Genomic DNA, 22,808 nt, shown 5'->3' with positions numbered 1-22,808 from the left:
CTTAATTAAGCGATGTGGCTGGTCTACAGCTAATTAATTAATAAAATTCATGATTCTGATGCCCTGAACGCACGGACTTTTGTCCCCATGTTCGTTACCTCTCTCTGGCAGCCAAAGCGCCATCTCAATAATCTCTTGCAACAACATGATCCGACGAGTCTCGACAGAATCTCTCCATCGTCGCATGAGGAAGTCGTGTTTCAGTGGAGCTATGAAGAGCTCCTCAGTGCTGTAGAGACTATCTCTGCATGGCTCCAGGAGAGTAGATGTTGCGAGGGAGAGTATCTTGTAAGTGAATAAAATGAACTCGTATCATAAATAGGAGTTCTTCAGTTTTCGGCCAATGTCGATTTATGGCGGGAGCTAACAATGTTCTAGGTCACTTTTGTCTGGAACTCAGCTGAATGGGTGATCTTCTTCTGGGCTGCTGCAAGATTGAAGATGCCTTTCATTCCTCTAGATCCACGCACTCTGGAGCAGACTGCTGATGAATACATTTTGCGTCTGAGACCGTCTGTAATAGTGGTGCAAGACGAAGCAGCGGCCGCAACTTTGGAAAGTGTGTCTTCTCATTTCAAAGGCTCGAAAGCTCGCATATCATGTACAACATCGCCGTCAAAGTCGTGGACCTCCCTCAGCACGCTTTCAAACAATCGATCACGTGCTTCGCCGTTCAAGAATGCACCATCTCCTGGTGAAGACCTGGCTCTCATTGTTTTTACCAGCGGTACAACAGCTACCCCTAAGGGATGTTGTCATACAGCAGCGAATCTTTGGTCAGAAAGCTATGACTTCGATCCCGACAAAGATCCGAACATGGTCGAAAAGTGGCTTGTCCACACTCCAGTCTCACATGTCTTCGCGGTGAATAATGCTTTGCGCTCTTTTAGATATGGTGGAACTGTTGTGTTTGCATCGAAAACTTTCGACATTCATGCTTCTTTGAAGGCCCTGGAACTTTATCAGTGTACTCGTATGTCCGCTGTCCCAACCTTGGTTCAGGGGTTGTTGTCATTGCCTGCGTTTCCGGGGAAGGAAAGATTAGCGTTGCATTATATGTCTCTTGGTGGGACGTTGATTAAAGCGGAGGATATACAGATGTGCAAACGACTAGGTAGTGATGCTGTGATGCAAGTGTATGGGATGAGTGAAGGTGCACCTACTCTGAGTTGGCTCAGAGATGATCCTCTGCTTGCATCTGGACAGTAAGTAACTCTTTGTCGTCTCTCTTTTTCCTTTCCATAATCATCAACTGACCTAAGATACACAGTTATCCAGGTGTTGGTAAAGTTCTTCCTGGCAGCCGCATCCGTATATGCGCGCCTGTAAGTCGTGAGGTTGTAAAAAGGAATATTCCGGGCGAGCTACGCATGGGAGGAACTTCTGTGATATCTGGTTATTTGGACGGCGCCGATCCCGAAGCGTTTTACACTGATGAGTACGGAAGCTGGCTGAAGACAGGAGACCAGGCAGTTCTTGATGACAATGGCGTTGTTCAATTACTTGGTCGGTACAAAGATCTAATTATCCGGGGTGGGGAGAACATTTCACCTGCAAAAATCGAAGAGTGCTTGGGACAGATTCCAGGTGTACTGGTCAGCGCTACTCCTCCAACAAGATATGTCTGTAGTATAACTCACCATCTGCTAGGCACAAGTTGTTGGCGTCCCTGATAACATTGCTGGTGAAGTTCCAGTTGCTGTGGTAGGTTTATATTGTACCATATCCTATACTGCATAAAGAATATCAACTCACTATTTTCTAGGTTCAATCCCTCATGTCTCGAACGAAGGCAGAGATAATGCATCTTGTGCAGCCACTTGGGCAAAGCTATTCACTCGCTGCAATCGTGACTTTAGAAGAGCTGGGCATCGAGAAATACCCATTGACTTCTGCTGGCAAAGTACGAAAAAATGTTTTGAAAGAACTGCTAGTTAAATACTTCGAACCCGAACCCGAGCCGGAACCGGAATCGCGCACCAACAAGTCAAGTCCACCGGATATATTGACACCGCCTGCCACCCCTGCGTCAATATTTGCTTCTGACTCGAATACGCTCGACAGTCTTATTACGCCGTCCTCGAGTGATGAAGATTTATCGGAAAACGAAGAGACCATTCGACAACTCATTGAGATCTGGGCCACCTTGGTGGTCAATTCACCTTCGAAGGATGACTCCGTGTATGATTTCGCGGACAGCATATCTCTTTTGAGGTATTGTGACAAAGTGTGGAGAGCCCTCGGAAAGAAACTTTATCTTCAAGACTTCGTTAAGCATGAGACCATTGAGAAACAAGCGCAACTGCTACAAAGTCGAGGCGAAAGCACAGCGGAAGGTGGAGCTACAGGTCTGTACATCTCATTGAGACTCATTCTTGAACTAAATTACTAACACGAGGTGTGAGCAGAGTCTCCTTTAGTTTTATCTGCGACCGAACTAAATCGTACCAAGGACGGACCACCTGGCATTGCCGATATGGCTCATACTAATGGCGACCCTCAACGATTCATCGAAACGAGAATGGCAACGTCCAAAGCGATTGAAAAGCTTGAACTCTCGTGGGACAACGACGTCGAGGATGTCATTCCAATCAAAGACTTGTTCTATGGTGTTGTAGACGGACCACGACCGCAGTCTTACCGACACAGAATTGCTTTCCGAGTAGACGGGAAAAGCCCGGAGATTATTCGTGGAGCTTTAGAAAAAGGCTTTGCTTCGAGGCCTCTGTTCCGGGCTCTTCTTGTGAAGCTTTCAGACAATACTCCTGTTCACGTTGTTATTCGGCCAGGAAGTTCTCTCTTCAAGCTTCTTATCACCGAAAAGCAATGCGATGAAAAAGCCACCCAAGAAATTATCCTGGATGATTCTGGAGCATCCTTCTCGCGCCTCCAAATGGTTCAAGCAGTCATTGCTCATTCCAAAGACTCCACAACGTTGATCCTTTCGTATAATCATTCTGTCTTTGATGCAATGTCGATGGTTCCATGGATGAGAGATCTCGACCTTCTAATCGGAGATCCGAACATCACGCTGCTTTCCGCAACGCCTTTCAAGCTCTTCGCTGACATGGCTTATTCTCATCGTGAAAGCATGCCAGCCACATTAGATGTGCAGTACTTCGTTAAACGATTGTCAGGAATCAGCAAGCAAACCAAGGCATTTTGGCCCCCTCAACGAGCTCCTGGATGGATGATAGGTAGAGATGTTGACTCGGAACACGGAGAGGCTCGGATAAAGTCCAGAAAAGCAGAACCTATAAGATATCCCCGAGTCTGGATAAAATCAAAAGTGCCTCACCTCGCAGCTTTGAAGGCGAAAAACATCCAGCCATACATCGTTGTCAAGACTGCAATCGCTCTCTTCAATGTCTTAAAAACTGATCAAGAATATGCTATTCTCACCACCATTGATGCTGGACGTAGCTGGCCATTTATGCCAGCTTGGATTCCGCTTCCTCCTGCAATGAGTATCGATGGTCCCACGATTGAGTGGACCGCGAACATGCTTCGGATTTTGCCAGACGAGACAGTGGAGCATCTTCTTGAGCGGATTCAGAAAGATCAAGAGGAGCTCAGCCTCCACGCTCATGCTCCGATGTTTAGAGTCATGGATGAACTCGGAGTGGAAGGACCTTTTGTACAGGATGCGATGATGAGACAGACGTTTAACTGGGACATTAGTCTTCAGTATCTGAAAAGCGGCAATTCATATGGAGATGTTGATTTAACGAGCATGAAGCTTATTGATAGAGTTGATTGGCCCGACTGGTATGTCCTTACTTTATATGAGGTTGTCGGACAGCTAACGATCGCAGTGGATTCTTCTGGGAAGCTGGCATGCTGAGTGCGGATGAACTCTGCGTTTTGGCGACTTGGGACGATGCTCAGTTGAGCTTGGAAGAAGCTGAAGGACATGTCGCGAGCCTGAACAAGATAATTCAGTGGATCACGCAACCGGATCATTTGTTCAGGCCAGTGGGAGAACTGTTGGAGGGGAGGTGGGATTGATGTTGCGGGAGTATCTGCTCGACAAGTATCAGTTCCTCTGACGAACATTGCCGTACTGCCTGATCTTTTACACAATGTCTTACCAAGAAACTGTGATAGATGCTACTTTGGCCGTGTCTGCAACTTTCCTAAATTTCTGATGTTTAGGGATCAGTATATTCCCCTATCTCACAACTTTGCTCACTTGAAGTTCTTCGATTTTCGGTAGAGCTCGCCCAGTTATCAGCATTGCACTATATTAAAATCGAAGGTAAGAAGTCACTGTGGTGCGCCCATCAGATAAAAACGCAAAGAAAATCTTAACCACTTTTCATGCAGTTTGGGTTGGCCTCTTGTGAAATACGCGTATTGGCTCCACTTTATTTGTGCTTCAGAAATCCTTCTCACAATACAGGTCGTGATTTTCGCAACGGCTTTCAGCTTTCAAGACGATTAATTGACTTCATTGGTGCAAAAGAACGAGGGCCTCGGCAAATGTCACTGTAGCTTCTGGCTGACACCGATCCCAAGCGCAGCAACGTCGCATTTCATTAAGTTCTCTTGCCATGACTTCGCAGCTCAAATGATCGGATCAATATGTAAATGATTTGAGTACTGCTTCAGAATACTTACATTTCAATTCCAAGACAAAAATTCGAACGATGAGTGATTACGAGAAATACCCAGAGCTGTACGCTCAAGATCGGCAAATAGACCCGCAGACAAGACAACGAACCGTCCCAATGAAAGTCTTGAATCTAAGCATGATACGAACGGGAACAACATGTAATAAAATCCCATTCCCATGAATCCATGTACTTAAAACTCACCCCTCATAGCAATCCAACGTGCACTTGAGATCCTGGGAATCCAACCCGTAGCTCACGGCTTCACAATCTTCACCCAGAGCCACGACCTCCTGATGTGGCAGCGCGGCCTGCGCACCAAATACTGGCCCACACCAAACACTGCCCCTTTCGACCGGCAAGAATTCGACAACCTCCTCGGACAATACGAAGGATTGTCCGACTGGCCCTGCATTGCCTTCTCCCAGGAGCTCATCGCAGCATACCCCGAAGCGAAAGTCATCCTTGTCGAGCGCGAGATCGAGTCATGGTATAAATCGTTCACGACGACAGCCACGAATAATGTGTTCTGGGACGTGTTTTATTACATCGCGATGCTGGATTATTATCACTTGGGTCAGTTCCAGATCATGACGAGGTTGTTGGTTAAAGGCTGGTTTAAAGCGGAGAACCAGGTGGAGTTTGAGGCGAATGCGAAGAGGGTTTATAGGGAGCATTACCAGAATGTGAAGGTGTGGACGCCGAAGGAGAAGTTGTTGGTTTTTGGGTTGCAGGAGGGGTGGGAGCCTTTGTGTAGGTTTCTGGATGTTCCTGTGCCGGATGTTCCGTTTCCGAGGATCAATGATTCGGAGGAGTTGCAGAGGAGGATTAATGTTAGCTTGAAGATTTCGATGATGAGGGTGTTGAAGAAGGCTGCGCTGGTGGTGGGGGCGGTAGGATCAGCAAGTGTGGCCTGGTGGATGAGGAAATCGTGATTTAGAAAGTTTGTATTCATAAACGTACTAAAAACAAAGAGTGAAAGCACCCTGAGTAGGTGTCAAGAGAATTTCTAGTGTGTTCTTACAAAGTACTTGTACAAGTCCCCCACTTCATATAATCAAACACTTTTATGATGCACCTGATCGTTGCTTGTAGAGGGAATAGAAAGCCAAACTAGATAGTATACCCAATAGATTGGGTTCAAAAACCCAGATATCCTGAATGAGATTATGACAGATCCCCTAGTCCGAATCGTCTCCGTTACCAAATGAATACTGAGCCTTCTCAAACTCTGACATCTTCGTGATATCATACTCATGGCCACCTGGATGTGTTCTTTTGAATTTAGGAAACTGTCGCAGCACTATTAGCTCAAATTGAATCTAAGATCAGGGAAATAAGATAGCCTACCTCGGTCTTCCAAGCAAATCCTTTACCCCTCTTCTCCAAATCACACGTATCTCTGTACTCATCTAGAACAAGCTCGTCGATGGCGATCTGTGGAATTGAATTCAAGTTGACACCATATAGATCTGCTGATCGCACAATTTCGTGAACCCACTGGAGCTCGAAATCCCCGGCAGTATTTCTCATGAATTCAAGGAATAGGAGTGTCATCACACCTGAGTTATCGGGTAGAGGGGCTTTGGTTCCGATGAGATTGTGCTCGTGGAGCATCTCAAGTGCTGTGATGAACATGACGCCTGTCATGTCGAAGGCTTCCTCGACGGAGTCGGGATCATCGATAGCTAGCAAGAGATTAGCTGATGTCTTGCAAAAAGAAAATGAACTCAATAAGGGGGCTGCATACCCATGATCATGTCGGAGTCACCTCTAGTCAGAAACAAAGTGACACTTTCGACAAGAGCCCATTTCTCTGTGGGCGAGATATCCTGCTTGAAGATGATCTTGTTGAATTCGATAAGCTGTTACTGAACTTTAGCAAGAAAGTTTGTGGGTTGCTGAGATGCAAAATTTGAAGCAGACTGTGTTTTCTGGAGGCTAGGTGCAACTCACGGCGTTCTCCAAGATTTCCTTGACTCCATAACCGAGGAAATCATTGTAAATGTACATGTCGTGCAGGTCCGGATTCCGCTTATCCACCTCCAGATTCATCTCGCGAAACCTTTTTATGCCTGCTTTGGTGACGGGGAATCCTTTGTCGGTAACGATTCGGGGAACAATGATTTTTGCTCGTCGTTCTCGGGCTTCTTCAGCCTTCTTATGTTCCTTGGCTTCACGCTCCTCTTCCGCTTTCAGATCCGGAGTGATCGCATTTGCTTCTTCTGTAGTCAATCTCCGTGCAGGATACGTGGTTTCCATCCAGTACTTTCTAGCTTCTTCCATCTTCTCTAGCCAGGGTCTTGACGCTTCTGCGGCAAATTCGCGTGCAACTCGGGGTAGCATAGCTTTATTCCCCTCAATACCCTTCAAGACAAGCTCTACTGCAGCCAGTCTCTCTTTCTCCGCCTTGTTCACAACTCTTTGCAAGGCCTGCTTTGCTATCCGTTTCTGTTTCTTGTCACCATCATCTACGCCCACAATTGCCTCAGCTTCCTCGGCTGTCATGGTCCCGGCCTCGACGAACTTTTCTCGGGCCTCTTTCACCAGTGGGTCATACTTCTCGGAAGCTTGGGCCTTTTTCGGAGCATAAATCTCGTGACTTATACTTCGTAACGGGTTCAATAGCTCCTGGATGAAGGCGCTCCTTTGGTTCTCTATGCCATCTAGAATATACTGCAAAGATCCAGGTTCCGCTGCATCTTCAACTTCATATTCGTCCTCTGTCTCTTCTTCGGACGTATCGTCCCCCCACAAGAACGTGATAACATCAACAGGTTCTTGGCCAACAAGCTATACGCAAGCATCAGTTGGGTTGCACTTACAGAGGAAGACCTACGTACAGTACTAGGATTCGAGAACTTATATTTTTTAGCTGGACCTGCTACCGAAGAACTTTGGGCTGTGACACTCTTCTTCCCCTTCGCGACTTTCTTCGTGGGAATATTGTTGTCCGACGTGGCCAGAGGCGCTTTTCTTTTCGGTGGCATGTTCAATCAATACCACATGAGAACTCAATTGGAAGATGACGCGCAAAGGAATAATGTTTTCTTCTTATCGAATGGAGGATTATGTTGATGAGCGAGACGCGTAACGCGTCGAGGATCGACAGTGTTCAGCACGGTGCAAGTCGCACGTGATAGGCTCAGGGGTAAGTGGTAAGTAAGACAACATGGGAAAGGGACTCTGGTCGTCTCCCAGATTTTCCTGACTATGGCCACCCTGAAGGTGAATGTTGGTTGCTCGTATACAGTACCACCAACTCGTCTCCGAGTTCACGTGCCAGAGCTCCCCGTGCCATCCACTCGTCAGTTAGTACTGCGTCGAATTTGTTTTCTTACTTCGACATATTCTGCATCAAAGTAATAACGTATTCTTTGTGGCAAAACCAAATTCGATAGCCTCTCAACAAAGCTAATGCCGTTAGGAAGTCCCAAGATTCGGAAAGTCTAGATCCTGTTTGAAAGATGAGAATATTTCCGCGATGGAGATCATCTCGGCTTGATCGGTGAAAGAGATAATGAATTTCGACAACCATAACGAGAAAAATCCTCACGAAAACAATCAGGCAGACAGCTTCTTCACCCAGAGATATTTGTCAGCACGTGACCTACCCGAGAACGAAAAAGGGGTCACGCGGACGCCTTTTCGTGACCCTCCGCTTCATGGAGCGAGACAACTGGTCAGCAGGCCAACCAATCATGCGCACCTCTTGCTCATGAGGCTCAGGCTGAACTGGTGACGAGGCTGCGCTTTCGCTGACATCCTGAAAGGGTCATTGGGTTCTGCTTTTGGTTGCCGGCCTTGATACCTTATTGGCTTGCATGCAACTTTGTAAGACCAACTTTCATGGTCAAGCAACGATGGAGGTTCCGCGATATTTCGGTGTGGGAAGGTGATGTGAGATGGGATGAGTTGTGACTTGCTCTTGTGGTGAGGTGGATTTGCGATACGATCTTCCTCGAGATGTTTCTTGGACTGAGTCCTATAAACAAGACATTCCTGCTAGACTGACTCTGAGATGTGAATCTTGACGGATAGGAGCATACCACGTATCTTTTGTACTTGAATGTTGTTAGTAGTGCATCTTCTCCACTTCCAAGATACAAGCGAGCATCAAGCATTTGCCAATCATGTCCTATTACTATTCTTCTTACCACCCATACAAGGCACCTTTAGAGCCACCAAGAAGAAGATGGGGATTAAGACGCACCTCGAATTCGTTGAAACCTTCTCACTGGCAAGCTCGTCCCTCGATCTCGGCCGCTTTATTCTACCACACTCCAAGAAGTACGACTCTCAAAGCAAACCCAAAACAAAATGCTAACACAAATGTAGCGCACACAAGTCGCTCCTATTATCACGCCCCACCCGAATCGACCCGCCACCACCACCACCGATCCCGCCTTACCGACCTCCCGAATGAACTCAAACTTAACATCATAGAAGTCCTCGACCCTGTCTCATCCGCATGTCTCGGCGTATCTTCTCGGAAGATGTATCCGTTACATCGCTCGGTGCACAAGAAAGTCGGACTTTACGATCAGAATGTTGACAGTCGAGTGCCATTGGCGTTTAAGTTGAAGAATTGGGTGCCGAAGGATTATGCGTTGGATTGGCAGAGCGAGAAGTTTGTCAAGAGGGAGAGGCTGGCGGCGTTGGAGAAGGAGCGGAAGAGGGAGAGGGAGTCGTACTGGGACGAGAGGAGGCGACTGTGGGTTTGGGATGTTGATTATGAGGATAGGGATCGTGGTGAGAGGAGGCATAGAAGGCGGAGACATTGAAGGTGTTTGTTGTGTGACTGTTTGTGGGGGTTTTGATATGCATTACTTGGTGTTGGACGGTCTGTGTTTTCTTTTGGGTTGTATATTATGTCCTAGCATCTTGCTTCAACTTGATTTGTAAGTCGAACTTCTATGTATTATGCTTCTGAACAGGATTGTAGACGATGTCGATGCAGACAACCTCGTATTCGTCCCCAAGTGAGATGCACTGCCTCACTAATTCAAACGCATAGTGACCAAGACATGTCTGGAGTTTCAAAATACAGATGGCAATCAAGCGAGACCTTAAAGGATCAATGATTTTGAACTTAAAGGTTGAGCCGAAAAGTAAACTTTCGGCCTTTGACTGAGGCCGAACAACGAAAGACGTCGGGACCGACGTGGAGAACTTTGTCTATTTAACTAAAGCACGTAAAGAAATGTCCCCGGAAGCGCAGAAGTTCAGAATAACAGACCGTGAAAATTCTCAGACTCATTCCTTTCCTGTGGAAACCAATCTGACTTCAGGATATTTCAACCACTTCTCTACTGGGATAATGACAAGTGCACTCGGCGTTCATCTTGTGGGAAGCGTATGTGGGGCAACTTCGGCTGAGGCCTCATTTCGAAAGTGTTGTCAAGCATTTCCGTCACGACTTCGTCGCATCCCAGATGGCGAACCAGCCAATCGCCAGTACTTCATACGATGGCAAGTAGATGTCTTCGACCACACGCCGGCCGTGAAGCGAAAGTATGATGCCTCGTATAACACTGTTCCGCAGCCAGAGGTGACCGCGTCTGAAGTCAAGGAGATCGTCAATGGCATGCCACCTTTGAAGCCTGGATATGCTGATGCGGCTCTTGATTCTTATCTTGTGTTCAAGAAACTGAGAGAAGAATGCATTATTCCGAAAGGTGTAAGATTCCAAGTTTCGCTTCCTACAACGATGGCGACCATGTGCCTCATCAGAGAGGGGTTTCAGCTTGCTGTTGAACCCTGCTATGAGAAAGAACTGCTGGAAGAAATGAAGAGAATCCAGGAAGAAATCCCAAATGAAGATCTGGCCATCCAGATCGACATTGCAAACGAGATTCCTACCCTAGAGGAATCGTACTGGCCCCATTTCAAACCATATTTCGAACCCGTTTGGGATGGAATCTTGGAGAGGATCGTGACACAATCTGAAGCCGTTCGTCCTGATGTCGAACTTGGGTATCACTTATGATATGGAGATATGGGCAACAAGCACTTCCTTGAGCCTCAAGATTTGGGTCTCCTGGCGAAACTTTCTTCTGCGATTCTGAAGAATGTCAAGAGAGCGGTCGAATGGATTCATATGCCCGTTCCCAAAGATAGAGGCGATTTGGAATATTTCAAACCACTTGAGGATGTGGATTTTGGATCGACCGAGCTCTATCTAGGACTTGTACATGCGAATGACGAAGAAGGGAGTCGAAAAAGGATGGCGTCTGCATCAAAAGTGGTTGAAAAATATGGAATTGCAACTGAGTGTGGAATGGGGAGAACACCGCTCGAGAAGTTTGATTCCATCTCACGAATCTGTACTAGTCTATCCTCGACTGTCATCTGAGTTGAAAGACATGTTGAGACTCTGCTTTGGAGGTAAGATGTTTTGGATATGAGAGGTAATCAGAGAAGACGGCATTGAAATGCGCAGAGCAGATGAATGCATGCTTGCTATCAAGAAGAAAAAGCTTGTCCATTCTAGAATTGACTTTCAGAAGATGATTCCCTCTTTCATTGTGATATGTAACTTTCAATCAAAGAGGAAATGACTCCGTGTCCGAGATTTGAAAACTACCCCGCAGTCACGTGCAGTCTTTGCTTTTACCCCGCGTCCAAGTCGACGAAATGCAACTTTAACCTCAGCTTGACAAGAGTAAGCTCCAACTCTATCGACGACTCTTCTGTTGTACGACTCTTAGCATCCATTGAAACATTTGAGGATCAGCAGCATATTCATACAATGGCAGCGACGAACTACGAGGTAAGACCATTCAGCTCATTCGAGCTCTCCTGAAGCTCTGGAAGCTCTCTTGTCTGATGCATGCACTGTTCCTAATTGATCGAGTTTTGGACACCTCGGATCCGAACCGAGTATTCCATTGAACTTATTAACTCAATTATCCAGGCCGCTATCTCCTTAATAGATGAGGCCCATGCTCAAGACCCAAAAATTACGATTGTCGATGGCCACGATGTACCGTACGAGCTCCACTACGCGCAGAAAATGACACACTACCTCGAACAAAGAGCTCCCGATGCTTCCCCTATTCTCAAAGTCGCAATCCGAGCCCAACACTTTAGACGATGGGAAATCCCTCGAGACTCCTACCCTATGACGAAAGTCGGATACTTGAATTGGAGAACATTCTTGAAAAAGCGACAGGCAGACCTTGCATCTGCGATCTGTATTGGATGCAATTTCACAACAGAGGAAGCGGAAGAGGTCGCGAAATTGATACGGAAGGAAGATTTGAAGAAGAATGAGGAGACGCAGATATTGGAAGATGTCGCGTGTCTGGTGTTCTTGGATGATCAATTTGACGCTTTTGAGAAGGAACACGATGAGAAGAAGATTATTGACATACTGAGGAAGACGTGGGGAAAGATGTCGGAGAAGGGACACGAGTTGGCTCTGAAGATACCAATGTCTGAGTCCAGCAAAGAGCTGATCGGGAAAGCTTTGGCAGGATAGATTGTGTGAACAGGCTGTGCTTGGGGTCGCCTCGTATAATCACAAGCTAAGAGTCAACAAGTCAACAGACAAAGACATCCGAGAATCCGGAAATAGATTAGGCCTATCAGAAGCCCTTGATAGCTCTAATACGTCGATGACCCTAACGACCCAGCGGACTAGAAGCGGTCAGGTGTGTCTAGATGAAGAACATGGATCTCACAACTGAAGGCGAGGATTCGAAGAAGACTGGACTGGTCGAAGCATCTGTTGAGAAGCCGACGTTCCGAGGACGAGACGCATCCCTCATAAGAGATCCGAGTGCACATATTATTTTGCTTGCAATATGGCTCACCAATCCTGTTGCCATAGTGTTTACTGGGGGATCATATATATTTTCCTGAATAAATGCTCTTTTCTTCGCGGGGCACATTTGTTTCCTTTCTAGGTCAGATAATGCTATCGCATGCTTTACTTCCCTCTATCATCAGCAAGTCTGGCTATGATTCTTCTCTAGCCACCGGGACCGTTTAGCTGTGCTTCTGTACGTTTATGTTCTCCCATTGTAATTGTAGAGAGTGAGGTAATTAATTTTTTCAAGCTCCTAGCACATCGACGTGAGATGCTGCTTGCCCAGAAGGAATTGTTGACTTGAAACGAGTGCTCGTTCCGTCACCTTTCTGGCCAAGGCGCCTACATTGACCAATTGGCTGAATTCATCATATTTCATATAGTTGCCATGCGTGATTCTACTTGCTGCATCTTCAAGTTTGTCGTACAGCGATTCAATACAGGCTGCGCACCCACATATTCATTCTTCTCCGTCATCACAATCTACATTATACCCCATGATATATCTGCCGAGCAAAACAAGCTTCTTAGATGCCGGTACCAAGGAAGGTGGCAAGAACAATATCGCACAAACACGCTGTTTATTGGCCTACCACAAATTGTTGCCAATATATTGTTCGGACCGCAGGCCGGCAGTATTGGGAGGGTTCTATTTAACCCCAGATTCCCCATGTTAATATCACGCAGGATGAACAATATAGATTGCCTTTTATGGCACATGATCTTATTGTGGGGAAGGAAAATCTGGGGTTGTTTGTACGCCCATAAATACTGCCAAGCTGCCCGAGGGAAGGTTCCTCACGCCACACACCTCGATTCTTCCGCTTCTTGTACACATCTGGGTCTTGATCTCGTCGATATGTTGTTCTCTACTGCTTTCTCGATGGTAGCTCTGCTTGCTGCAGAAGCCGCGGCTCATGGTGCTGTCACTTCATACGTGATCGGAAGCACAACATACCCAGGGTAATTCATGATGATTAATTATAATCGGGCATCAACTGACAGAACTCAGATACCAAGGCTTCAGCCCCGCTTCATCTCCACCCACAATCCAACGACAATGGCCAGACTACAACCCCATCATGTCCGTCTCTGATGCCAAAATGCTATGTAACACGGGCACATCTGCAGCCTTGAACGCAACTATCGAAGCTGGTTCCACTATAACCGCCAAATGGGCTCAGTGGACACATCAACAAGGCCCAGTTATGGTCTGGATGTACAAGTGTGCCGGGACCTTCAAAGCCTGTGACGGCAAAGGCAAAGGCTGGTTCAAGATCGACCAAACGGGCATGACAGCTCCTCCCTTGACCGGCACCTCGTGGGGAACCGCAATCGTATATAGCAAACTTGCTTATACGAGCACTATTCCAAAGGCTCTTGCACCGGGCAACTATCTCATCAGACATGAGCTGTTGGCTCTGCATCAAGCGAACACACCGCAGTTTTATCCAGAATGTGCCCAGCTTACTGTGACGGGAAGTGGAACACAAACTCCATCTGGTTCGTTCTTGACAAGTATCCCGGGATATGCTACTTCTAGCGACCCGGGTGTTATGGTAAGGTTGTCTTTTCAGTGATCCGATGAACATTGGCTGATTTGCGGTTCAGATCGATATCTACAGCTCGACGGCCACGACTTATACTCCCCCTGGCCCAGCTGTCTGGACTGGTGGTGCTTCTAAGCGCTTTGAGGCATAGATGCGAGACTCTGCGATGTGGTGGTGGACACTTAATGTTGTTGCATAGCGGAAGTCTTGAAGATGGCGGCGTTCTTGTATTTACATATCATGTTGGAACCGAATGAAACCCTGTCACATAAAAATTCATTTTTGGAAGAAGATGCACTAGATACTTCCTCATGGTTGGATGTGTGGGTAGAATCTAGATAGATTAAAGTTCCCTGGCACCGCATTGAGTGCATTGAGGCTGAATGTGGGGGAAATATAAACGAGGTCTTGTGCTTGGAAACTTCTTAGCGAGGTTTGGTATTTAGTACATAGAAAAGAAAAGATTGATTTGCTTACGCTATGCTTTTCATCATGCCTGTCTTGGAGATGTCAAGGGAAATAAGTAGCCACACCACTGTGGATTTGCACGTGATGCTGGTGCAAAAATTATCACATTAAAAAAAATCAAATATCTTACGGGACTAAACCAAAATGTAGTCAATATATTTGAGATTTCTGATGATGGCATGTATCTATGGACGAAAGACAAAATCGTTGTATACTTTTCTTATATTCACCTCGGCTGATGTAAAGATCAACTTTTGGGTATTGCGAGGTCTATTCAGCTTGAAAATACATCCAACCAGAAAGAGCTAAGTGAAAAAGTTCGCAATCCATAGACCAAATACAAGCTCCTAACTCCTGACGCAGGCACTAAAGGATTACCTATGGAACTAATAGGATCCACGCAAGCCAAATCTAGTTGTTCAATCTAGCGACTTCCCATCCCCAGTACGAGTTCGTTTCCGATGCACCGCTTGACCAAGGTTGTGTCACGACTCCACCGGCATCTTCTATGAGACGAATTATACTCTCTGGAAGACAGAGAATGATCGCTTTGTACAGAGGAGAGATGCCAGAAAAATCCAGCTTGTTGATATCAGCGCCGTATCGCAATAGTAGCTTTATCGTCTTTACCAATGCTTCCGTTGGCTTAATGCAAGCAAGGGAAAGAATGGTGGAACTGCCGTTGACATTTGGGTCGGCACCCATTTCCAACAACAGCGGAACAAGATGGTGCTGTCCACTTTTTACTGCTAGCCTCAGTGCTGTAAGCTCATTACCACCTGCGAGATCTATGATCTCATGATATTCTCCAGCTGTTTCGTAAAATAGAATCATATTACTCATGTTTGTTTCAGAAGCTGAAAGTAAGATCCGGATCATGTCACTCCTTCCTTCTTCAACGGCGAAGTAAAGTGCAGCCAGTATGATACGGTCCACATCATCCTTTCCGATTTTTAGTTCAGGGTCTGCTGTCAAATGTGGGAGTAACATAAGCAAATACTCTGTAACACGTGTATTGCCCATGAATGTACAAAATACAAGATCCATGCCTCTGTAAACTTTAGAGTGGTTGAATGACTGCTTGAAGAAAGTCAAATCGCGTCCCTCTCTGACAGGCAAGACTTCAAACCAGTTTGTGCATAAATCTGAGCGAACCTCACACAGTCTGAGAGACTGTTGAAGCATTACATCGCAAGGATTAGCCATTTGGAAGTGAGACAACCAATGCGGAGAAGCGTATTCAAGGAATTGATGTTTCTGAAAACGCTTTTTTAGGAGAAGATCGTCCCAGTGGCGTGGGTCATAAACAGTCATTGAGTCGAGACTGTTGCAAGCTTCATCATCATCATCATCATCAGCATCAGCATAATGCTCTTCTAGACTGCTCAATTCCTCGTCCTCTGCAACTTCTGAGCTCTGCACCTGATGATCTGGCCGTTGCGAGTTATTCTCTGGCTTCTTGAAGTCGGAGAAGCAAAGATATCTAATACACGCCCAAGAAAGTATTTCGTGAGACTTGGAAGGATCTATCGAGTTTTTCCAGCGGCCAGAGTTCGAGTTCATGGTTGAAAGTGGAGCAGTCTTTGCCGCTAGTAGGAAGTCCTTTGCAGTGTTGTGCACAAGGTAGATCTTTTGATCACTAATGGTAATGAAGAGTCCGCATTGATTTCGGATGGTTGTTTCGAAGTTTGAGATACTTTCAAGGTCCAAATCCTTGTGGCTTTGAGTGAGTTCATCGATTGCAATAGCAATTCTCATCTCTGCAACGGTGAGAGGGCGAACAGCAGCAACAATGATGTGAAGCAATTTCGCAGCTTCGTCCTTGTTGGAACTTTTTCGTAGTATGGCTTCATATGCATCTTCCGCTGTTTTTGGCAATTGTGCAATAAGCTTTCGTGCACCGGTTACTGTTGTTGCCCCCACACTTTTCTTGATAAGCTCAAGAACTAAGTGCAACCAGAGGTAATTTCGGTTTTCATTCTCCGAAAGACGACCCTTCAAAAGTGTGATGACCTGCTTTGGGAGTCTTAAACTCTCCTCTATCAAATGTAGCTCACTTTCCATGACGAGTTTTATCTCCTCTCGTAGGAGAGCAATGTGGCGATCACCCGATAGATGTATACTATCGTTGTTTTGGGCGAGATTTCCAAAGCTTCTCTGGATACTGATGTAGGGACGACTGGTGATCAAGAACTTAAGTTTAGAGATAGCGGATTTGGGCGATGGCTGATTTGGGGAGTAGAACTCTACCAGTCTCTCGATTATGGGCTTCCCGTTGTCTACGCTCTCGTCCAGGGCATCGATTACAAATACTAGCTGCGGAGAGGTGGGGTCTTTGACGATTTCTTCTAAAACGTTCCAGAGCGTAGGAATTGACTGAGCAAGTAGCTGCTTGGGATCTTTGCCATAGGAGAGAGTGTGCCGGATTAATGTTGGATACTTGACAAGCAGCTGATACAGCAAGACACTTAGAGCGTCCGTGGATCGCTTGGCGTTTTCGTCGTCTTCTTTGAAGAAAAAGTAACAAATCGCAACTTCAGATGTGCCCAACAGCCTTTCGTCGACAAGTGATCTTGTCAAAACCGACTTTCCAAACCCAGGGCCAGCAGATACCCACAACAATCCTACAGACTTACCATCCCGCCAATCAGTGAACTTTTGGTTTCTCAGAACCCAGCGGCATGTGTTATGGACGCGTTTAGTGTTTCTGTTTTTATTCCCTTCGTAGTTTCTCGATCCACGGAGTGCTTCGAGACATTTATATTCGAGCTCTATTCGATGCAAATCGTTCTGCCGAGGGAGAAATTCTTGTGTGGCTAAAGAGCGTCAGTTATAAAACATTTCACTATTGGCCGGATTAAATAAGTATTGAGTACAATGATTTCTGCAAACACGACTAGCTAGCTGAGTGTGGATGAAAGCCAGTGATAGACATAGCTGGTCATTCGGATTTTGCTGCTCTGTAAACGATGAAATTCCAGTGAAAAGGGTAAATTTGAAGATACCGACTAATTACGTACAAGACGCTTCCGGCATTCCTACCAATTCAGATATTTTTGCTAGCGCACCCTTGACCGGTTTGTATTTCTGGGCATCCGAGCTATCAAACTTGCAGATGTTTATATGATTAGCACCTGGAATTGGAATGGCGTACTTTGCTTGGTCTCTTAGATGCCCCCAGTGTGCCGAACGTTCATTTGCAATCATAAGTGCCTTTCGGAGGTTAGTTCTTCGAATCCGAGAAACAAAGTCATGTTTTGTTGTCACACTTACCCTTTTAACTACAACACCACCCAGACTGTGAGCGACAAATATTAACGGTCTCTTCTTCGCCGGAGAAGATTGACGTTCATCATCCAACCTGTTGATCAAATCGTGTGCTGCATCGTCAATGGTTGCTTCGGAATGACTAAGGGCGAAAGTCGAATCATAGCCAAATGACATGACTCTGAACTTTGGGCATTGTATCGGTACGAAGTCTCGCAACCACATATTGCCAGTTGTAGTTTCTGTCCATGTCATTTCCCAATCACCGTTAAGGCCGTGAACTGCAACAACGCTGATCGGTGTCAATTATAAACACTGGACCATCATGTACTGTGCTTACTCGACCTCGATTTCCTCGGCTGGCGGACTGTATAGGTCGAAAAGACCATACTTCTCACGTCGTGGTGATGTCTGAAAGCAGTCCAAAAAGCAGATTAGCTACGCTACGATCTTTAAATTCGTAGAGCCTCTGTCACTCACCTTGGCTTTGTTGATCTCAGCCTCGTCATCTTCCGACTTGCCTTTTGGCCCGAACAGCTTCTGGCCGAACAGCTTCCTTACGTCCATTAGGCTGGTCCAATTTGAGCGAAGTTCGTGCCCCTTAGCAGTAATCGAGTTTCAGAGACAGCACATACAACAAGGAAGCAAAAATACAACAGAAAAAGATGGAGTGCGGTCTGCGGCTGAGACGGTGAAACCTGTGTAACGAGCCTGGTGAGTTAGGTTTGTGCACTTCAGGCTCCTTTTCAGGCATCCAAAAACCAAACTCACCTACTTTACCTAAATAAATCCAGACAATCTCAAAGTGTTATTTTTTGTGCTTGGGTAATATGATTAAACAGAAGTTAAAGTGTATTGTTAAATAGTAATTTAAGGAATTGTTATAGTATTCAAAAATTTGAAATTTCTTTATAGGGCTCTTTAGGGAGCAAATGGCCTTGAAGCGCACAGACCTAACTTCGTAACTCACCTGGCTCGTAACCTTGAGCCTCAGCGCTTCACTGCATTCGGTTACCGGCCAATCAAAATACTGAACCGTACTCGGCGCATTTTAGGCAGACCACCTTTTGAATATCAATGCAATGGGCAAAATGTTTTTAACTCACAAACTTTGATCATGACGGTTGACTTGGAGTTCCATCTGAAGGTGACATTGGTGCTGGTCGCTGCAGTGCTAACTTTAACCTCCGCATTCGCATCTATCAAACGATTCCTCGCCTGCCGTCGATTTGTGCGCACCCACGGCTGCCAACCTGTGTCCAAATCCTTGAATAAAGATCCCTTCTTAGGACTGGATGCCATTCCCTGGACTATCCGCGCTGTTCTGCAGCACAGAATCCTTGAACGCACTTGTGAGCGCTTCCGCGTCTACGGCAACACATTTACCGTCAAGGAGCTGCAAAGACGTGCGATCTTGACTGTCGAGCCAGAAAACATCAAAACAATCCTGTCCGTTAAGTTCCATGATTATGGCATCAAAAACCGCCTCAAGCCATTCCAACCACTGTTGGGCAAAGGTATCTTCGATACTGATGGCGACCACTGGGCGTCCTCGCGCGCTCTCATCCGACCCAGCTTCACCCGCGACCAGGTAGCGGACTTGACTACACTCGAGGCATTGATTCAAGATCTCTTCAAATTACTGCCACGAGATGGAAAGACTATTGTGGATTTGCAAGATCTCTTTTTCCGCTACACGATCGATTCCGCGACCGAGTTTTTGTTTGGACAATCGGTTGGTACGTTGAAGAAGAATCACTCGGACGTCGAATTTGCCCATGCTTTTCATTATGCCCAGAGGGCCGTCATCATACGCGGTATGCTGGGCCCTTTGAAAATGTTTTACCCTGATCGAAAGGCGGATGAGTGTAATCGCATCTGTCGGGACTTCGCCCAGCAGTTCGTCGAGGAGGCATTTCGCGCAGTCGCAATACAGAAGCAAGGCCAAAACAACCCCAAAGCTGAATTGAAACAGAAGAAGCACATATTCTCAAACGAATTGGCTTCGCGGACAACCGATAAGATTCGTGTCCAGGATGAGTTGATGAATGTTCTACTAGCTGGACGTGATACTACTGCTAGTCTCCTGAGCAACCTATTCTTCTCACTAACCAAGAATCCAGCAATTTGGGACAAGTTGCGTAGGGAAGTAGCTAGTCTAGATGGACGAGCACCAACTTACGACGAGCTTCGCAGCCTCAGATACGCTCGATGCTGTATGAACGAATGTAAGTGAAACTTCTCAAAACCTTGCGCAGCTTTCTTAGTTAACTCCCTTAGCCCTTCGTCTACATCCAGTCGTACCACGCAACGAGCGCGAGGCGGTACGAGATACCGTCCTGCCTCTTGGAGGAGGCAAAGATGGGCTCTCGCCAATCTTCGTGCCGAAAGGTACCCTGGTGGGCTACAATTTGTACGCTATGCATCGAAGGACAGATTTCTATGGACCAGACGCAGAGGAATTCCGGCCAGAGCGCTGGGAGGATGGAAATCTACAGCCCCACTGGGAGTATCTACCCTTCAATGGCGGGCCACGTATCTGCATCGGCCAGCAATACGCGTTGACTGAAGTTGGCTATGTTCTCGTTAGGATGGCGCAGGAATTCGGGGTTCTGGAGAGTTGTGATGCTGGACCGTGGGAAGAATCACTGACTTTGACGCTGTGCTCGAGGAATGGGACGAAAGTGTGTCTTACGCCCGCTTGATTGGGTCAAATGTAGGTCGATGGGGAGTGGGGTTGAATAATGATGCCGCAAGATGGTATGCAATGTATCATATGTGGTGTACCACAACGTCATTCACTCTTCAAAATCATCTCACAACCCACCTAAACTCTTGCTGTCCGAAAAGTCCCTATGACTTACCTCAAAAATCTTTCCCGAGATTCTGATACAGTTGCCGGAGGCAGGTCATACGAGCGTGTTCTAAATCCTGTTTTCAGAACAAGATATATGAAGCAGTGTATTGTATATGTCGTCATTTCTTACCATGATCATTCCTTCGATTCTTCTTCTAAGCCCTCATATCCCACCGTTGTCTTCACAGCTCCCTTTTCGATGCCATTGTACTTCGCTGACCAACACAGCTGCCCACTTGCAACTTGTAGTTCAACAACAAAATCTAATTTTCGGTATTGCCCTCCTCCTGGATTAGATCGTCCTCAGAGCCATCGATCTAGATTTTCTGCTCCAGCAGCAGCAGCCTCTCTATCTTTTCGAGCCATTACTGGACAAAACCACTAAGCTTCAGGGCATGAAGTTCGACAGCAGTCAGATGGAAGTATCACATGATTTGGAAGGAGCCGAGGTGTCAGAGCTTCAGCAGGAAGTCACCCTGATACTCAAGCCTTCTTTTATAAAGTATGGCACAACGACTGGAAAGGATTATGATCAAGGCATCGTGATACTAAGTTCTGTGGTAGATATTTTAGTATAACACGAGAAATGAAGTTGGTATCTTCAGATTTCGGAGAATGATGGAATGAACTTACTCACTTCCCTTAAACAAGTTGGAAACTTCCAATTCTCTGTCAACACATGCATCAGCAATCACGTGAAAGTATGGTCTCACGTGTCGATTGAAAACGAAAGCCGATTCTTTTGCAACGCTTAGCCCCTGAAATGCATTCCGAATAAGATCCGCTAAATTGAAATAGATCATAAACCATAAGTTCATCTTTTATTTCTCATTGCCGAGTCCTGACACCGACATCGTTCGTGCTCGCATCAATTTGCCCAACGGATCCTCAGCCGCCTCACGGTCAGCGGGATCCGATCTCCCACCGTCCGAGGTCATCATCTGAGACCTTAACAGGATAGCCGATTTCTCGTTTTCGTTGGTGTTCTGCTGATCCTCGGGCTTCGTTTGAAATCTTGGCCCGAAAGGGTATTCGAGGTCAGACGAAGACGGTGCTGAGGAATCTGCCCCGTTGGGTCTCATGTTGAGGTCTTGAGGCATTGAAGAGAGTGCTGCTGAGCGTGCTATTTCGTCGGAGCTGGGTCTTTTGCTGGCGTCTAGCATCATATTGAACAAGGCATTCGAGCGAGCAATCTGATCTGCGTTGATGATGTCTTGTTTCCTACGAGATAGTTCAGTCACTTGAAACATAATGTAACAATTCATGAGACTCACAATTGAATCAAACCAAGCTGCACCTCACTCACAACCCGCTGAGCGGCCTTCAACCTTCCATCCATCGCATCCTTCATCGCCTTCCCAGCAACCATGGACCTCAACCGCTTCGACTTGTTAAAGTGGTTATACTGACTAACTTTATTCAACATCTTCTTCGTATTCGGATCATCGACGATCTCTTCGCCTCGTCTCAGAATCCCATAAAGGTGATACAGCTCTTCCCGCGTAGCGCCCTTTGGCAACACTTCGTTGAAATACCCCATCTTTCGCCGACATGCTTCGAGTTGTCTCTGCGTTGATTCAAAGGAGAGAGTTAAGTCCCCCAGCTCCGAGGCCGTGGTCATGGCTTGGATGTAGGCGACGAATATACCGGCCAGCACAGCGTATATGAAGGTCATGATCCCCATGATGCTGGCTGCTGAGACGAGCGGGCTGTCGATGCAATCTGGCTTTGGGCATGTTGAGTCGGCCATTTTGGCTGATGCTCGTTTTCAGCAATGGTGTCGATGTTTATTAATATTTCAATTGTTGATTGTGTTGTTGGTATTGAAAAGGTTGAGGTTCAAGATCTATTGTTATCTTTGATCCGCTCAGCCTCTCTTGGCGCTGCGCCGCGTGAGCACGTGCTGTGTTTCGTACCCCTGTCAGTGCAGATGAGAAAGGAGGCCGCTGACAAGTGATGTTCACCACTCTTCCTCTGCCACGAACATCCGACACATGAATCTGAATTGCTACACGTCGTTGACGGTAAATCATTTGCAGGTATGCTAGCAGACAAGATTGGAGTCATGTGCTCTATGCCTTTGTCATCCTCTTCAAGTCTAGCGTCGCGTGTACCTTCGTATTTCCTTGCTATTCACAGTCGTCTGATCGATTTCAACATGAGCAGCTTGAAAGACTCATTCACGCTGATGCTATCACAACTCCACGCTTTCGATATCTATGCCCATCGAACTGATGTAC

The 22,808-nt window shown here is 46.4% G+C and overlaps 10 protein-coding genes across 10 annotated transcripts in view; 7 read left to right on the top strand and 3 right to left on the bottom strand.

Annotated features, from left to right (window-relative positions):
* The window catches only part of LY89DRAFT_580071 (AMP-binding enzyme family protein-like protein), a gene marked incomplete at both ends in the record, with an annotated part of 5,213 nt that extends 1,205 nt beyond the window's left edge, over positions 1–4,008 (top strand). The window contains 8 exons of the mRNA XM_018209043.1: positions 159–288; positions 379–1,205; positions 1,271–1,595; positions 1,651–1,704; positions 1,766–1,991; positions 2,112–2,336; positions 2,406–3,768; positions 3,816–4,008. Coding sequence (XP_018074075.1) covers positions 159–288; positions 379–1,205; positions 1,271–1,595; positions 1,651–1,704; positions 1,766–1,991; positions 2,112–2,336; positions 2,406–3,768; positions 3,816–4,008 — 3,343 coding nt within the window. The remainder of the gene's footprint in view (positions 1–158; positions 289–378; positions 1,206–1,270; positions 1,596–1,650; positions 1,705–1,765; positions 1,992–2,111; positions 2,337–2,405; positions 3,769–3,815) is intronic.
* A 466-nt stretch (positions 4,009–4,474) lies between these two features.
* LY89DRAFT_458555 (uncharacterized protein) lies at positions 4,475–5,905 on the top strand. Its single transcript, XM_018207667.1, has 2 exons — positions 4,475–4,773; positions 4,827–5,905. The coding sequence occupies exons 1-2, from the start codon at positions 4,650–4,652 to the stop codon at positions 5,546–5,548; spliced, it is 846 nt and encodes a 281-aa protein (XP_018074074.1). The 5' UTR covers positions 4,475–4,649; the 3' UTR covers positions 5,549–5,905.
* On the bottom strand, positions 5,672–7,868 carry LY89DRAFT_458520 (uncharacterized protein). The gene is made up of 5 exons (XM_018207666.1): positions 7,457–7,868; positions 6,570–7,406; positions 6,364–6,478; positions 5,964–6,301; positions 5,672–5,905 (listed from the first exon to the last, which is right to left on the bottom strand). Exons 1-5 carry the CDS (start codon positions 7,601–7,603, stop codon positions 5,795–5,797), a joined length of 1,548 nt encoding a protein of 515 aa, XP_018074073.1. The 5' UTR covers positions 7,604–7,868; the 3' UTR covers positions 5,672–5,794.
* An 878-nt stretch (positions 7,869–8,746) lies between these two features.
* On the top strand, positions 8,747–9,397 carry LY89DRAFT_779631 (uncharacterized protein; the record flags this gene model as incomplete). Its single annotated transcript, XM_018222313.1, has 2 exons — positions 8,747–8,903; positions 8,952–9,397. 2 exons carry the CDS (start codon positions 8,747–8,749, stop codon positions 9,395–9,397), a joined length of 603 nt encoding a protein of 200 aa, XP_018074072.1.
* Positions 9,398–9,933: 536 nt separating this feature from the next.
* On the top strand, positions 9,934–11,086 carry LY89DRAFT_705652 (uncharacterized protein; the record flags this gene model as incomplete). Its single annotated transcript, XM_018217467.1, has 2 exons — positions 9,934–10,570; positions 10,610–11,086. 2 exons carry the CDS (start codon positions 9,934–9,936, stop codon positions 10,966–10,968), a joined length of 996 nt encoding a protein of 331 aa, XP_018074071.1. The 3' UTR covers positions 10,969–11,086.
* Positions 11,087–11,272: 186 nt separating this feature from the next.
* LY89DRAFT_640903 (uncharacterized protein) lies at positions 11,273–12,096 on the top strand (the record flags this gene model as incomplete). The annotated part of the gene is made up of 2 exons (XM_018211686.1): positions 11,273–11,385; positions 11,530–12,096. The coding sequence occupies exons 1-2, from the start codon at positions 11,365–11,367 to the stop codon at positions 12,094–12,096; spliced, it is 588 nt and encodes a 195-aa protein (XP_018074070.1). The 5' UTR covers positions 11,273–11,364.
* A 1,189-nt stretch (positions 12,097–13,285) lies between these two features.
* On the top strand, positions 13,286–14,237 carry LY89DRAFT_640901 (family 61 putative glycoside hydrolase; the record flags this gene model as incomplete). Its single annotated transcript, XM_018211685.1, has 3 exons — positions 13,286–13,389; positions 13,439–13,985; positions 14,038–14,237. The coding sequence occupies 3 exons, from the start codon at positions 13,286–13,288 to the stop codon at positions 14,125–14,127; spliced, it is 741 nt and encodes a 246-aa protein (XP_018074069.1). The 3' UTR covers positions 14,128–14,237.
* A 355-nt stretch (positions 14,238–14,592) lies between these two features.
* Positions 14,593–18,351, bottom strand: LY89DRAFT_716235 (uncharacterized protein). Its single transcript, XM_018218256.1, has 5 exons — positions 18,192–18,351; positions 18,052–18,122; positions 17,718–18,003; positions 17,465–17,657; positions 14,593–17,260 (listed from the first exon to the last, which is right to left on the bottom strand). Exons 1-5 carry the CDS (start codon positions 18,276–18,278, stop codon positions 14,856–14,858), a joined length of 3,042 nt encoding a protein of 1,013 aa, XP_018074068.1. The 5' UTR covers positions 18,279–18,351; the 3' UTR covers positions 14,593–14,855.
* Positions 18,352–18,797: 446 nt separating this feature from the next.
* LY89DRAFT_611482 (n-alkane-inducible cytochrome P450) lies at positions 18,798–20,536 on the top strand. Its single transcript, XM_018210585.1, has 2 exons — positions 18,798–19,939; positions 19,992–20,536. Exons 1-2 carry the CDS (start codon positions 18,829–18,831, stop codon positions 20,414–20,416), a joined length of 1,536 nt encoding a protein of 511 aa, XP_018074067.1. The 5' UTR covers positions 18,798–18,828; the 3' UTR covers positions 20,417–20,536.
* An 853-nt stretch (positions 20,537–21,389) lies between these two features.
* Positions 21,390–22,318, bottom strand: LY89DRAFT_730968 (uncharacterized protein; the record flags this gene model as incomplete). The annotated part of the gene is made up of 2 exons (XM_018219531.1): positions 21,390–21,789; positions 21,843–22,318. The coding sequence occupies 2 exons, from the start codon at positions 22,316–22,318 to the stop codon at positions 21,390–21,392; spliced, it is 876 nt and encodes a 291-aa protein (XP_018074066.1).
* Between the last annotated feature and the right edge of the window lie 490 nt (positions 22,319–22,808).

Source organism: Mollisia scopiformis (genome assembly GCF_001500285.1).
Source record: "Mollisia scopiformis unplaced genomic scaffold LY89scaffold_7, whole genome shotgun sequence".
Lineage (NCBI taxonomy): Eukaryota > Fungi > Ascomycota > Leotiomycetes > Helotiales > Mollisiaceae > Mollisia > Mollisia scopiformis.
This window is presented reverse-complemented; position numbering and strand designations above follow the sequence as displayed.